Genomic DNA, 16,380 nt, shown 5'->3' with positions numbered 1-16,380 from the left:
TGTGTGTGTGTGTGTGTGTGTGTGTGTGTGTGTGTGTGTGTGTGTGTGTGTGTGTGTGTGTGTGTGTGTGTGTGTGTGTGTGTGTGTGTGTGTGTGTGTGTGTGTGTGTTTCCAGCATGAGACGGTGGAGGGCTACCGGAGATACTTTAACCAGATTGTAGGGTAAGCTGGTTCCCTGCTCCTATGTATCTCTACATTTATTCATTCAGTAGAGTTGTAGTCTGACCTCCGGCCCTCTCTGGTGTCTGTCTGTCTGTCTGTCTGTCTGTACGTGTGCGTGTGTGTGTCAGGTTCTTCGTGGTTGAAGACCACATCCTCCACGCCACACAGGGGCTGGTGACCCGGGCCTTCACAGAGGAGCTGTGGAACATGGCTCTGTCGAAGATCATCGCTGTGCTGCGAACACACTCTGTAAGCAGCCCGGACACACACCCCCATACACATCCTACAGCACACACTCTGTAAGCAGCCCGGACACACACCCCCATACACATCCTACAGCACACACTCTGTAAGCAGCCCGGACACACACCCCCATACACATCCTACAGCACACACTCTGTAAGCAGCCCGGACACACACCCCCATACACATGCTACAGCAGGGTGCATGGGACAGCAATCCGTGAGGAATAAACCCTGACAAGTTTATTCATTTTGAGTTGTTAGACAGCAGAGGTGTCCGTTATTGAATAGTGATGCACACCTAGACCAATCAGGATGAAGATCTAACAAGGGTGTTTTATGATGAGACTCGCCATGCCCCACAGCATTGTGGAATCATTGATTCTGCTTGGTCATTTGGTTGTTTTGAACAGTGCCTAATCGATGTTTTACAAATCCAACATGGATTTGAAGAGTACTTTGATAACAGTAGAATAGGTCAATAAAAAAAAACACCACTTAAATCATTCAAAGTAACTGATATGTAATGATGGCTGGTATATGTGGTATTCAGGCCCCCCCAGGGCGTAACGTCAGGGGTAGTTAATGTATGCAGGGTGGGGATTCAGCCCAGTCCAGCCCTGGGTCCTGACCACCACCGAAGTACATCACGCTACGAAGACATGGAAAACAAACCTCTAGTACGACTATAGCTGGAGACCGGCCCGAGGGCCAGTGTGATTGAATGCAAATGGCAGAGAGACTGCTCTCAGTTCATTAAGATAATGGGGCTCTGGTGAGCCTCTGTTTAGCCTATGGTAACCAGCCTCCATTCACAGGAACAGTTAGAAAGGAGACCACATTCAGAGCTCACACACACACACGCACACACACACACACACACACACACACACACTCTCTCTCAACACACACACACACACACACACTCTCTCAACACACACACACACACACACACACACACACACACACACACACACACACACACACACACACACACACACACACACACACACACACACACACACACACACACTCGGCACACATTGAGGACAAGCAAAAGGTCAGTGGGTCTTAATGAGGGACAGATTGCAACAATAACAGCAGATTAAGCCTGCATATTCCTCACCACTGGGCTCCAGTCAGTTGTTAATCAGACCAGGGATTATGCTAACAGCCCCCAGACAGTTGCACAGCCTGGGGTAAGGTGTTTCACAAAGGCCCGGCCTCAACCTCCCAGTTGACCTCAGCTCCCAGCCCTGTCAGTGTCCACCGGCTCCCCAGAGAACCCCCATCACTCCTGTTTGTGGAGCACATCTCCCCTGAGCACCATGATGCTCCCAGAGCCAGGACCTGAGTCAGCAGCGTTCAGGGTTACAACAACTAATGCGTGCAGAAAGCAAACAACTGAACAAATAATTAAACTACAAAATGTGTGTCCTGCAGAAAATGCGGTGCGTGCTGTAGTACGCAAACAATGTAAACATGCACAGAATTTAAAAAGATGTTAAATTGTTGAAAAATACAATTTGAATACATTTGAGTTGAAGCATTTTTTTTTAGCATTTAGCTTCTACCGGAAGTACAACAGATATTTAGCAAGCACCTTGTCTCTAGCCATATAAACCGGGGTTCCCACAGACAAAATAATGTAAAAAATAATGTTTTAAAAATAGCTTAAAAAAGCAAAAAAAAAAGCTAACATGAACATTTTAAAATGGAATGGAGTCTCTAGATGACAAATCGTGGAAGGAGTAGGGTCTCAAAATGTGTAGAGAATAATAAAGAACGAAAGAAAGAAGAAAGCCTAAGAAGAGCAATAGTTAAGCACTGCGCGCAGCACTCACCTAATTCTTTAATTACAAATATGGATATGCTAATTATGAAAATAGCAATTTAACATTGCTCCTATACGACGTAGTAAGAATGCTAGGCACACCGCTCAACCCGAGCTCCGGCAGTGGGTCCATGGTGTGAGGAGAAGCCGTCGCCATCTTAATGACAAAGCAAAGCATAATAGGGCTTATCCCCTCAATGCTCTGCAGGGCCACAGGCACTCAGACCCCGCTTAAACCCCTTTCACCTAGGGTGGGGGGGGGAGGAGGGGAGGGTGTGTGTGTGTGTGTGTGTGTGTGTGTGTGTGTGTGTGTGTGTGTGTGTGTGTGTGTGTGTGTGTGTGTGTGTGTGTGTGTGTGTGTGTGTGTGTGTGTGTGTGTGTGTGTGTGTGTGTGTGTGTGACACTGCCTTATGAACTCTAATGAAGCTAGATGAATGGTATTAACACAGATTTTCTCTCCAGTCCTACTGAACTGTAATGAAGCAAGATTAATGGTATTAACACTGATTTTCTCTCCAGTCCTACTGAACTGTAATGAAGCTAGATTAATGGTATTAACACTGATTTTCTCTCCAGTCCTACTGTGACGACCCAGACCTGGTGCTGGAGCTGAAGAACCTCATTGTGATCTTTGCAGACACTCTGCAGGTGAGCAAGGCAGCAATATGAATGTATAGAGTACAAACCAAGTCACACAGGTGGCTGCAGCTCATAAAGAGGAGCTACAACACATTACAATGAAAGCTGTGTGTTTCCAGGGCTACGGCTTCCCTGTGAACCGCCTCTTTGACCTGCTGTTTGAGATCAGAGACCAGTACAACGAGACCCTGCTGAAGAAGTGGTCCCTGGTGTTCCGGTGAGTTCTGGGTGGAGGTGGGCCGGGGTCAGGATAACCCTGTACATTCTACTGGGTTATTGAATTTGTTCATGTTTGTTCAATTTGTTCTTCTCATATTAATGTCCCGTTTATGGATGTGGACATTAATACAGTTATATAAATGTGTGTGTTTCGACACAATACATTTACATTTTACATTTAGAGCATTCAGCAGTCGCTTTTATCCAAAACGTGCATTAGTCAGAATAAAGAGAAACAACAATATATTGCTTTCTGTACAGTAAAGATGTACATAGAAACAAGTGGCAAGCACTAACAATCTCTAGGGTGAGTAACCCATTCCCCGTCTACAACAGAGATAGCTAGGATAAGAGGCTACACAACTTAGTACTATAGATAGAATAGTCCGGTTGAACCCTCGTTCTGCTCTAAGCGTCTCTGTGTACATGGCCGGTCCCCCTCAGAGAGATCTTCGAGCTGGACAACTACAGCCCCATCCCCGTGGAGACGGAGGAGGAGTACAAGCTGGTCGTCAGCCGCTTCCCTTTTCACGACGCAGAAATAGAAAAGGTTGGCAGTCTCAATGTCTTTGTCACCAAAAGACACACACACACACACACACACACACACACACACACACACACACACACACACACACACACACACACACACACACACACACACACACACACACACACACAGAGAGAGCAGGGATGCAAACAACTAGCATTTCGGCGAATGTAACTTTTCTGACTCAACTTTGGGTGACTATGGACGTACGCCAAAGAGAGGACAGATGCTGAAGCTTGCCAGCGCGTAGTTAACATCGGGCAACCAAGAGGCAGCCGAGTGCAGTCATTCCCACCAGAAACGTGCTTTTGATGCATTTTAAGGGAGTGTATTATGTAGAAATACAACGCGATAGTTCTTAGTATCCAGGGCCTCTCCATATACAGACCTACACAGGACCTACGCTCTCTGTATAAAGACCTATGAGACCTATGCTCTCTGTATAGAGACCTATACAGGACCTATGCTCTCTGAATAGAGCGCATAGGTCTATTCAGAGAGCATACAGGCATACAGACCTATGCTCTCTGAACAGAGACCTATATGGAGAGCATACAGGTCCACAAACAATCAGGAAGTGCGACTCAGTGTGAGTCTTCACGTAGTGAAGTATTCTGCTGCTCTATAAATTCTGTCGTACTCTTTCAATAACCGCAGCTGACCGCTATTAACCCATTTGATTTATCGCACGGCTAATACATGGCTAAGAAAGATATGGCTGCTGATTGAAAGGTCCTTAGCCATCAGCCTGTGAGGTATGGATCAGAGGCTTGACCCCCTGTTGATGGGTGGTCCTTCTGCTGGGGACCCCGGCAGTCCCTAAGGCTGACCCAGCGTAGGCTTTATCCAAATCGGTTTTAACTAAAGTTAGTTAACAATTGGACCAGGTCATTATAGTCTCAGCAATAGCAGTAATAAGGAATTAATACTATACACAACCGAAAAAATAAATAAATACATTTGTTCCCCTCCCTCTGATGAGAGTTAAGGGTAAACACTTGTTTTATTCAGCGTTGTCACGGGGTAAGGGGGTCACCGGTACATTGGTAGAGTCCTCACCTGTTTGACGGTAGTTCTCAGTAGTTACAATATTAACTCATCGTATACAATAGGTTGCAGATTCACGTGGAACAGATGAATAGAAAGCCCTAGTTTCTAAATGCCTTGTGTAAAGAAAGACACAGAGTGAGGAGTTAGGAGACGGGGAACAGGGGCGTTCATTACTAGGGTTACTGATTTTACTTTGCTGTCCTTATCCCCTTCATGTGTTCAATTCCACACCTCTTTTAAACGCCGCACTGCCATGAAGTCATGAACGGCTGAAGGTGTTGACAAACCATTACGGGGCGACAGTAGCTCCGGAGGTAGAGCGGGTTGGCTGTTTAACCTGAAGGTGGCTGGTGCGATCCCCGGTAGAGTGTAGAGTTGATGATGGTTATAAAGATAAATCGATATCGAAGAATATATTATAATATAATATATACTGCGGTCTAATCAGTGAGATGAACTTCAGACCATTCTGAAAGACTGATATACTTTATATATATTAACACTTTAAATACATGAATTCAATAGTTTGACGTTATCCATGGGCCTTGCACTGGCACAAACATTACCGTGATGAAGCCACAAGCAAAACATGTTAAGTACAACCTGTGTGTGTGTGTGTGTGTGTGTGTGTGTGTGTGTGTGTGTGTGTGTGTGTGTGTGTGTGTGTGTGTGTGTGTGTGTGTGTGTGTGTGTGTGTGTGTGTGTGTGTGTGTGTGTGTGTGTGTGTTTTTACAGCAGGACTTTCCTAAGAAGCTGCCCATGTCTCAGTCTGTGCCTCAGATCTACACCCAGGTCAAGGAGTTCATCTACGCCAGCCTTAAGTTCTCTGAATCGCTGCATCGCAGGTAGGACACACGGTGTGTGTGTGTGTGTGTGTGTGTGTGTGTGTGACCACAGGGCACAGGAACGCATGGGCACAGATGCATACGCAAGCAAACAGGAGCAATCACTCCCTTGACTACTTGTGTTCAAGGCTCTGAATATATCATGATCGCTGTCTGTTATACGTATCGATCATTCATCTCGATAGCAGTCAGTGCTACAAGCCGACGTTTCCTTCTTCTGCGGTACGTGAATATAGGTGCCTTTTGATAGCTAATGGTGGGAATTTTTACAGTTTTAAAAATTTGCTTTTGGATACCAACTTGAGTATACGCTCATATTCACTGGCTATACAAGGTTGAGGGTTAAATCGAAATGATTTTATTGGTCCGATTTTTCTATCAGTATTTCCGGCTTTGTCATGTCCTTTAGTTGTCCAGTGCCTGATGTGAAGGACCATTATTTGCCCCACCTTCTTTAGAGCGTGGTTGAAACGCAGCAAACAACAAGGGGCTGGGGGACCCTTTAATCCCTTGGAGTGCAGCTCCTGGGTCTAAAAGTTCTGGATCACTCTGGTTGAAACGCGGCTCAGGAAAACCTGTGGCCATATACTTATGCAAAGGCGTGCATGCAGGCCTTATGCTTATACCCTCCCGCATACGCTGCCCACATCGACATACATCGCATGTGGTCACAACATTCTGTGGGCGCTCACTGAACAGAAGAAGCAGATGTTAAACATCTGGGGGTGTGATGATTCAGCATATTTACTTTCACAGCCATATGCAAAGGTGTGCAAGAGAGAATTTAGCATGTAGCACGTCCAAAGAGTAAGTGTCTCCTTCAGAAAATAGACTGGAACTCCCTTCTCAACGGCCCTGCGTACACAAGCCTTTTGACTCTCGGTGAGATGGCGACGCAAAGAACAGTTGCACAAGAGATGTTTACGTTGATGCTTTCTATACGTTTACAACCGGCTGGGGAGGAGATCCCGTACGCTCACACATAGGTTTACAACAGCGTCCTTACTGAACCTGGTTTAAACGTCTGGGAGGCTTATACACGTTTGTATTCAACCTTTCTCCTCCCGTTCAGCTCTACGGAGATAGATGACATGCTACGGAAGTCTACCAATCTGTTGCTGACCAGAACCCTCAGTGGCTGTTTGCAGAACCTCATTAAGAAACCGCACATCGGACTGACTGAGGTAGGACACCCCCACGCCTCCTTCTGCCAACAAACACTGGTCTGACCTTGCTGTCCTTTGGTTAGCATTCATCCTTACTCCTTCTATTCATTTGTATTCATTTGTTTATTTATTATGAATTTAGTGAAAAGCTGAAAACATGACGCATTTAAAACATGACACAGATGTGCTAGATCTAGTGCTTCTAGCCATGAGCGGTTTGGTGGCGCTTCTCCACGTGGAGAAAATGAAACAATAGGAATGATCCATCGTCAGAGCCTGGGCTACAACACCGAGCAACATGCCTTCTGTCCTCTAAACACTTTACCTCTGAGACGGATCCCAAATGATCATTCAATATCAATTCATCTCCTACTAAGTCATAAAATAACATGTGGAGTTAATATAGATTAATATCAGCCTCTCTTCTCCAGTGTCCAGATAAGGCCATGAATGACCTAGACGGCTTTCTGCTAGAGAAGGCTATCAACGTAAAATAACAAAACACTTTATTGAGATGTTGCCGCCTCTGGATGGTTGGTAACTACTGATGTGTTGAAGACCTTGAATGTGTGCGGTGTCCTCACCTCCTCCCCTCCACCATGTCTCAGCTGGTCCAGATCATCATCAACACCACCCACCTGGAGCAAGCATGCAGGTACCTGGAGGACTTCATCACCAACATCACCACAGTGTCCCCAGAGGCCGTGCACACCACCCGGCTGTACGGCCTGTCCACCTTCAAGGTACCACTCTCCCCACGCATTGAGGCTAGCAGGCTGAGCACATCCGCGAGCGGCCAGTGGAGCGTCCCTGTTCTCTCAGCCCCCGATGACTCACCCAGCACGACTCCGGGTCGTTCTCCTTCGGGCCCCAGCAGGTTCGTGCCTGTGCCTGTGGCCCGTGTAGGACTGTGGGTCTGAGCCTCTGTTTGTGGCCGCAGGACGCGCGCCACGCCGCCGAGGGGGAGATCTACACCAAGCTGAACCAGAAGATCGACGAGTTCATCCAGCTGGCGGACTACGAGTGGTGCATGGCCGAGTCCGACGGCCGCGCCTCCGGCTACCTCATGGACCTCATCAACTTCCTGCGCTCCACCTTCCAGGTGTTCACCCATCTGCCGGTAGGTCAGCCCTCCTCTTGTGGATGACACGTGGTCCAACACCGTGGCCCGCTGTGCTGTTTCCTCCAGATGGTGCTACTGACTGTGGCTCCCAAACTGGAAACACGGGTTTAACGGCCGCAGACAAGAATGATGGATAGGAACTTGTTTGAGATATGGCTCATTTAAAGATTCTCCTCTTAATGATGCATTTATCTTTGGAAACAATCTGTTCACTTTCACTCTCCAGTTGCTGATCATAAAGAAACCTAACTTGCGTATAACTTCTGTTTCTTATGTGGTCGATAAAAGATACGTAGCTCTATAGATATTGGTTATGGTCATTTTGTATTCCTATTATAATCAACAGTTTAATAGTTGTGTAAGTTAATTGCAATATGTTTCAATTGTAGATCCCATTTAAGGGTAGATGATAATTTTATTTTAAAGGGGACATATTATGAAAACAACACTTTTCCTGGGATTTGGGGTGTTGTTTTGGGTCTCTGGTGCTTCCACACGCATACAAACTTTGAAAAAAAGTCTGTACATGATCTTTTGAGTGAGATATGCATTTCTGAAGTACCCCGCCGACAGTTACCAAAAGAGCGAGTCAGTTTCGGCGCCCCCTCCTACGTAGGAAGGGGGCACAGTTGAATATTACCTCCCACTTCCCCACCCCCCTCCAATCACGGCATAGCTAAGATTTTGTGGACCAGCGGACGAGCGGCTCCGGCGGGGGGAACTCGGCGGCAGCTCACCTCCGGGAGTACGATCCCTTTCTCTGCCGGTGGCCGCCGGAGCTGCCGGGCCGCGGCTGTCCGTAGCAGGAGACATGGAGAAGTAAGGGATTGTACTCTCGGAGCTGAGCTGCCGGACTGCCGCCGAGCTACCCCCGCCAGACTTTTCAGCTCCCGGAGTACACCGCCGGAGCTACCGGACTGCGGCCGAAACTTCGGCGGCGGCCGGACGGACGGCTTTGACGGCGGCCGCGCCGCTGAAGCTTCGGCGGCAGTCCGGCAGCTCCGGCGCGGGGAGCCTGGCAGCAGTTCGGCATCTCAGCTCCCGGAGTACAATCCCTTTCTCCTCCATGTCGCGGTTCATGGACTTCGGAGAGTCAAGGCCAAAGTTCCTTGCCCCCAATTCTTCTCAACCATGGCCGAGATATCCCCCACTACGAGTCTTTACTTGTTGTGAAAGTGCCAGAGACGTCAGACGCAGTCTTTATGATTCATAATATCATCCGAGGCGCACATAGCTTTTGGCCGTGATATTAGATATAATATTATACACCCAAATATAATATTATTATTATCTTATATTATATAGATATAGAGCTCCAGGGGTCCGCAAACGGCAACAATCCCTTCTCTTCCATGCTGTGGTTCAGTCTGACAGCTCATTGGTCAATGGGCAGCAGCTCATTTGCATTAAAGCTACAGACACCAGATACAGCGCATTTTGAAGGGACTGAAACAGAGGGGAATAGCGGTAGGCAAGATCATTTTTCCTAAATGCTATTTCCAGCAAACAGCTTCAAAAACATGTTTCTGGAACTCAAATACTATGTTTACTTGTTGTGAAAACGACATAATATGTCTCCTTTAAGGGTAGATAATAATGAGAATAATCTAGACCTGAATCACAAAGCAAACTGCCACAGAGTTTCTGAACAAGTCCATGAAAAGAACACAACCCATTGATGAGGCACTCGGAGCAGGAGAGTATTGGCTGGTACTCCTAGAGGCGTCTGGACCGGCGGTGGTCAGTGTGTTGGATGTGATCGGGACATGAGAGATAGGGTCGGAGAGAGGAGCATGCTTAGGCAGAGCCAATCGCCTCGACCCTGCTCCCAAACAAAATGCATGCCTTCTGTAATGTTTCCAGCTGTTCCTACCCCACCTTCTCCTGTTTTTATCCTTTGCTAAACACTAACCAAACCGTCCAATCAAACCGTAGCCACGTAAGCTTATCCAAACCGATGGCTCTGATTGGCTCAAAGTGCCCACGTCATTTGGCACCATTTTGAACCGGTCATGAACATTACATGTATATTACCGCCCCCGCGGTGAGATTGTTTTCTTCTTAAGATCTATACAAATGATTTTGCAACTCCATTAGCAACAAGCGCTGCTTTTTCTTGATTTCTGTTATGATTTCTCATTTGATTTACTAAACGATGGATTCCTAGCTATGCATGACAGACCTGAATATTACATCCTCTTGTCTATTTATTTCCACACTTGTTTTCTTCTTCTCCTCCTCCTCCTCCCTCCCCCCTTGGATCTTGTGTTGTGTTTGTATTGGTTGTGTGGGGGGTGTCCCTGTCCAGAGTAACAACAATGACCATGCGTCTATGTCGGTGAGTACCCTGCCTGGCCTCGTCACGCTGCTACTGCCCACTCAGACCCAGGGAGCATGCTTCTACCGCCCTAGTCCTCTAGACCGTCATCCTGAACTCCGTCTCACTCCATCACTCAGGCGTCCGTCTCAGGACGCTGCTCGGAGGGTAGGCGGGGGGGTCTTTGCCTGGACCAATCAGGAGCAGATACACGTTCAAAAAGCCACGTTGCGCTCTGTTGTAGATTCCTGATGCAATACTTCTGGATGTTTTTTTACCAAACTTGTTCGGTAGCAGATTCCATAGACTCTAGATTACCTTAGAGGACCCCAGTCCTACCGGAAGGTGAGATGTTGGTTGGCCATTAAGCCCTTTCATTATATACCCTCAAGTGACATCACATGTGGAAAGGTCCACCCAGATGCATGATGGGTAGCAGCCTTGCCCAATCAGCTCAGCTCGCCATGCTGACAGGACCCTAGCTGTGTTCGAAATCGTTCCCTATTCACTCACTCACTATTCCCTGCATAGTGTTCATGATATAGTGCACTATATAGGGAACGAACAAACGAGAATTCGGACACTACGCTGAACATTTCTAAACGTCATTTGCGTACGGGATAAAATGCATACGAGAGTAACATGTAGGGAACATCGTATGTACACTCAAATTTTGGGTATTTTAAGTGCACTATATAGTGCATGAAATCAACCACTGAGAATTGGAACACCACTACAAAATGGCGAGCACCCTATATCGTGCACTATATCCGTGATAGGGAACGATTTCGAACACAGCTCCTGAGTCACAGAACATTTTTTAGATTGTGGATTCAGTGGCTGATGGACACATGATGCTGCGTACAAACGGACTGTTGGTCCTTCACCTGTCCAGTCCATGAGTTACTGGCTGATGAGGTGATGCTGTGTTTAGAGAGTGTTGTCTACTAAGGAAAAGTATTTTTTTCTGTGTGTTTGATGAAAACCAGCCCTCCCTGGTTGAACACCACCTAATCATTGGAACCCACAATGCACTTTCTGGACTGAGATTGACAACACTTCATGTCACTAATGAAATGGTTTACTTACCAATACTTCCTTCCCCGGTGGCCCGCGCTTCAGTGGTCTGCTGATAGTGGCTTCAAATGATAAAGTAAATCAAATCATTGGTGTAGAAGCACTCGCATGCAGTATGTGGGTGATGGCTGGTTTAATCAGCCTTACCAGGCCGAGGCTGATTAGACTCTGAGGCTGCACACCATCGAGTAATTGGTGTGCACAGGTTACACAAACCATCCCCACACGCAGTCGGGGAGAGATCTCCTGGATGGCCATTGTAGCAAAGTCCATTGCCACACTCCACCCTGGTGACTTTTCTGTGCTTCTCCAAACAGATGATGATGAACATGACACGGGTGCTCCGCTGCCATCCAGGAGATATCCCTGAGTGTATGTGCTGATGGCTGGTTAGGGTTAGCACACTTACTCAATGTGCAGCAGGTGCGCAGCCTCACCAAGCCCAAGAGTCCAGTCAGACTCGGCCAGGTGAGGCTGCTAAAACCAGCCGTCCTCCACACAGTCGTTGCCGATTTAGTTGGCTGATGAGATGAAATGTTAAACCCCGGTTGATCGTCTCCGTGCGTGAGCTGGTTCTGCTGGTTGTGAACTAAACGTAATCCCGGCCCTCATGGTTCAAACCTGTCGCCGTTCACCTCCCACTCCTCAACTCCATGTGACCTTCCTCCGGACTGTTCCGCAACGGTCTGATATGTGTTAGTTAAAAATCTAAAATCAGTAAAGGTGCAATAATAAAATAAATGAGATTTGTGCTTGATGTAACTCAAGGTGGCTGCTTATTTACCTATATTATGTGTTATTAGGAGTGTTATATTGTATATGGGTGTCTTGAAAGGCGCCTCTAAATTAAATGTATTATATTATATGAACTATGCTGAACAAGGTTTTAGTGTTAGGGTTTAGGAATAGTACTATCAACTATCAATGCCATATGACAACTTTGATTAAAAATCTCTGATTTTGACAGTGATTTTATGAGTGCATACAATTTTTGGTGGATTTGGTGGAGTTGGTGGATTTTTATTCCATTGCTTCCATGTGGCCGTAGGTGTGTACCAGGGATGGGTGTAGACCAGGCCCACCGTCTATTCAGGCCCCATGTAAAGGCCTGAGGCCAGATCTGTTGGTCAGAAGTTGAACTACACTCCTCTGTTGTTGGTACAACACGGCACTTGAAGTTATTGCTGACTTTGATTTGAATGGATTCCACTTGTTAAATGGAATGTAGATTTTTATGATTGGGAGTTGAAATATTCACCTTGCCGATATTATATTTATTTATATTGTATTGTTCCTTTTGCTTTTCTGACCGTTCTTTGTTATTATTATTGATTTTTCCAACATTAGTACTTACTACTTACAAACCAGATTAATCTTGCCTTTACATGTAAACCACGTGTTAAAGAAGATGGTAAAACTACCAAAGTCAAACATAGGAAAAATATACATCTTAAAGCTACACTATGCAGAAACGTGCTCTAGAATAGAGGATAACTTTAAAGGCTCCAGGGATCTAGGTGAATATCTGCAGCAGGGTCAGCGATATTCACCTAGATCCCGTTTAGAGGACACCTTTAAAGAGAAGTCTTATCTTCGGTTGAACGATGACCGTCTGTCTGGCCTCCTGTCCATGTTTCCATTGGCTGGGTTTGTTGAGAGGTTTATATTAAGGTGTATTCAACAACTCTAGAACTGGTTCTGTGCCTGGTGAATCATAATTTCTTTGTTAACCCTCATCTTATCAGATTCACCTCTGTCCACCTTTTACCTCCACACACCTTTCACAAATATGAATTACCAACAGAGTTTGGGTTGTAATATATTGTCTACCATATCATGCCCGGATTTGACCGTTTCTGCACGTCTTGGTCTCAATGTTGTCAGTGGTGATCTCTGTCTGTGTTTCTGTTGCAAGTCCAACTTAACATGAGTACTACTACTGCATACCACTCACCTCACATGCTCACACGATGATCTCCCTGAAGTGAGCTCCACGCTGAGGCCACTGCAGCATGCTCTGGAGGGGATGGGCCTTGGGTCAAGCCTGGAAGTCTGAACGTGTGTGTGTAGTGCAGGAGGAGGGTGTAAAAGGCTCTGGGCCCTGTAGTGGGATCACGTATTCCTCTGATGTGGACCATCGGGGCGTCTGACTTACAGCAGCCCATCCTGAGCTTGTCACCCTGTGACCGCAGACCCTGGAAGGGGAAGTTTAACACTAAAACACACATTCACACTTCTGTGTTTGTGCAGGGTTTTGTATTTCTTAGAATATCTAACGTCTATTTTTTCTGAAATACTAAACAGACTTGCTTGTTTCTGATGTAATGTCGCCTGATACCGTATTTTCTGTGAATAAAGCAACATTGAACTATTTAAACAATTTGGTGACTTTTTCACACCAGCATTCGGGCAACAAGTCTTCGGGTTGTGGGCCAAGATGTTTAAAAAGATACGATTTATACTACGGAGCATCTTATTAGAGGGAATTTGGAACATGCAACCCCATTTTACCACGCCTGCATCTTGTAGATGTCGCTTTATTAAAAAAAAATACGGTATATTGAAACCTTTTGATTATAGTTTCCAGTGTAATTCAAAGGATAGGGATTACTTCCAGTGAAAAAGAAAAATTCATAATCTGATTTTTTTTAATCTGAAGAAATTGCTGCTCTCCGTGTTCCCGCTGTGCTTCACCTGCCTGTTTCTAAACTCCCTGCTCCTTGTCCCTCCCTGCTCCCTGCTGCTCCCCCCCCCCCCCCCCCCCCCAGGGTAAGGTGGCCCAGACCGCCTGCATGTCCGCCTGCAAGCACCTGTCCACCTCGCTGCTGCAGATGTTGATGGACAGCGAGCTGAAGCAGATCAGCATGGGAGCCGTCCAGCAGTTCAACCTGGACGTCATCCAGTGTGAACGTGAGTGCGTCTGCGCGTGGTGCATCTCCACGTCCACCTGGAGGCACGAGTCAACATAGTGTGGCTAGGACTTGAACAGGATAAGAGAATGTAGGTGAATCTCATGCTGACTAGTGGTTCAAACTGAAGGCAGGTACCAATGGAGATCAACGTAAAGCAACTTCCACCGAATGAATGACCCAGATGAATGTGTTTGCTGATTCAAAAGTTATATATATAAATAACTACTTTGTTATTTATATTAAAAAAAACAGTTTACTTGTATTTATTTTTATAAATAATAGCATAATGCAAAAAAGGCTGGTTTAAAATCCAATGTTTTTCTGGTCAGCCGAATAGATGGTGAAGGTTGTCCTCTGCTCCGGCCTCAGGTGGCGTCCATTTGCTGCACGTCTCTCATTAGAACCAATGATGTGCACTCGCTTAAAACAGTATCTCAACATGGGCGTGGGTTGTTACCATTGGGATTACACTGCCTACTCTTCGGAGAAAATCCATTTTGATGTTGTAGTGCAACGGGGAAAAGGGGATTCACTTACACTTTAGGAAAGTCTGAACCTCAACCGTTTCCCTGTCTTCTATCTTACCCTATGACTCACCGGCTCTCACACACACACACACACACACACACACACACACACACACACACACACACACACACACACACACACACACACACACACACACACACACACACACACACACACACACACACACACACACACACACAGGCCTGGTTTAAAGTGGTTCCATCTTATGTTTGACGTATTGCATGACACAACGTCGGCCAATGACTTCTGGGTGAACCTCTTCTGGTATGTGAAGAGCTGCTGTGACAGACAGACGGACCGACCCTCTCAAACTAATGTATCATCATGTTGGCCCACACAAGGAATACTCTGGGTGACTTCACTCTGGGGTTGTCAACAGCTAAGAAGCAATGATGCAGCGTGGTTTAATGTGAAAAAAAAGTCATCTTTTCCCCGTTAGTTGCGGTCAAATATTTCAGAATAGAATTAAAGTTTGTTTGGAATTAACATTGCAAATTATCTGAGCTGCTGGTGATATAAAGAATGAGTCCTGATGACTCCAGCTAGTGCAGATGTTTGTCTCACCAGTCTGGGCCGGTTGAACAGATTTCACACAGGAAGGACACCGGGTCGTTGGTGATAATCCAACTCGTCCTTGTTAGCATGGTGGTGTTTGGGTTCAATAGAAGATCTATTGATGTTATCAAGATATCATCAAGATATCTACAAGCCTGAGAATGAGTGCTTCGTTAAAGACGGAGAGCTACTTCACTACCATTAAAGGTGTAATATGATGGATGGATTCTCCTTACTAGACAGCCTCTGTTACAAGTGTATCCATCCTGAATACATAGCCTTCAGGACTTGGGGAAGCGACAGGTGCACTGCTGGCTGGCACTGCTGGCTGGCACTGCTGGCTAGCAGTGTTATCACTGCAAGCTTGCAGTTGTCAGCTTGTGTCTGTTAGCTTGTGGCAGGCTTTCAGCGAGGGCAAGCAGAGAACATGAAATGACATGTAGAAATGTTGAGCATACCACTGCTGAATAGTTGGCAGTGTCAATTCTTATGAAAAGCCAATTTTCCATTGTACGGCGTCTCAAGCAGAAAGATATGTCTCAATAGCAGGCATGTGGTTGGTGCATGTCTGTGAACGCCTCCTTGGTGATCCTCCCTGAAGCTCTCTGCAGGCAGGAGATACTGGTATGCGGGTGCACGTGTGTTCATGTGTAAGTGTGCTGGGTCAGCTGGAGTTCAATAGAGGGATGATTATCCCAAGGAAGCTTAGTGGGGTTTGTTTTAGCGTTCTGTGTGTTGGAACTTTAAAATTGTTACAGCTTTGTACCCTAATATGTTGAAGCAGTAGTAACAGAATCATATAGATTGTAGTACTTTTTCCCTCATTTGCTTTATATATATTGAATAGTATATATAAAGAACAATTGATTTTCAGGACAAATTTGCTCCATTTTTCTATATTTCGTGTTCTGAATAAAAGGTTTGCTGATATTGTAACAAGTTCCAAATGGATAAGGGTGCCTGTAATATTTCTAAAATGTATATTACAATCTAACTCAAACAGTTTTTGAATGGGAATTAAGTTTCATATGAATCCCTCCGCACTGCAGGGAAAATATGTTAGCAGCAGTAGCAGTAGTATATTGTCTTCCATGCTAATTGAACGTTTAGTAAAGGTGTGGTGTTTTGTGTTTGTTTTGC

At 45.9% G+C, this 16,380-nt stretch overlaps 1 protein-coding gene across 7 annotated transcripts in view; it reads left to right on the top strand.

Moving 5' to 3' along the window:
- Nucleotides 1–16,380, top strand: part of exoc6 (exocyst complex component 6) — a 45,245-nt gene that overhangs the window by 19,824 nt on the left and 9,041 nt on the right. For 2 of the 7 annotated variants that reach the window (XM_060037680.1, XM_060037682.1), the window contains exons 11-21: nucleotides 116–162; nucleotides 291–411; nucleotides 2,815–2,886; nucleotides 2,997–3,094; nucleotides 3,541–3,646; nucleotides 5,432–5,541; nucleotides 6,614–6,725; nucleotides 7,316–7,450; nucleotides 7,648–7,827; nucleotides 10,139–10,168; nucleotides 13,993–14,134. In XM_060037680.1, the coding sequence (XP_059893663.1) occupies nucleotides 116–162; nucleotides 291–411; nucleotides 2,815–2,886; nucleotides 2,997–3,094; nucleotides 3,541–3,646; nucleotides 5,432–5,541; nucleotides 6,614–6,725; nucleotides 7,316–7,450; nucleotides 7,648–7,827; nucleotides 10,139–10,168; nucleotides 13,993–14,134 (1,153 nt within the window). The remainder of the gene's footprint in view (nucleotides 1–115; nucleotides 163–290; nucleotides 412–2,814; nucleotides 2,887–2,996; nucleotides 3,095–3,540; nucleotides 3,647–5,431; nucleotides 5,542–6,613; nucleotides 6,726–7,315; nucleotides 7,451–7,647; nucleotides 7,828–10,138; nucleotides 10,169–13,992; nucleotides 14,135–16,380) is intronic. The other 5 variants (XM_060037685.1, XM_060037687.1, XM_060037684.1 and 2 more) reach the window with 3 other exon arrangements.

The sequence above is a fragment of the Gadus macrocephalus genome, chromosome 18, assembly GCF_031168955.1.
Source record: "Gadus macrocephalus chromosome 18, ASM3116895v1".
Taxonomy (NCBI): domain Eukaryota; kingdom Metazoa; phylum Chordata; class Actinopteri; order Gadiformes; family Gadidae; genus Gadus; species Gadus macrocephalus.
This window is presented reverse-complemented; position numbering and strand designations above follow the sequence as displayed.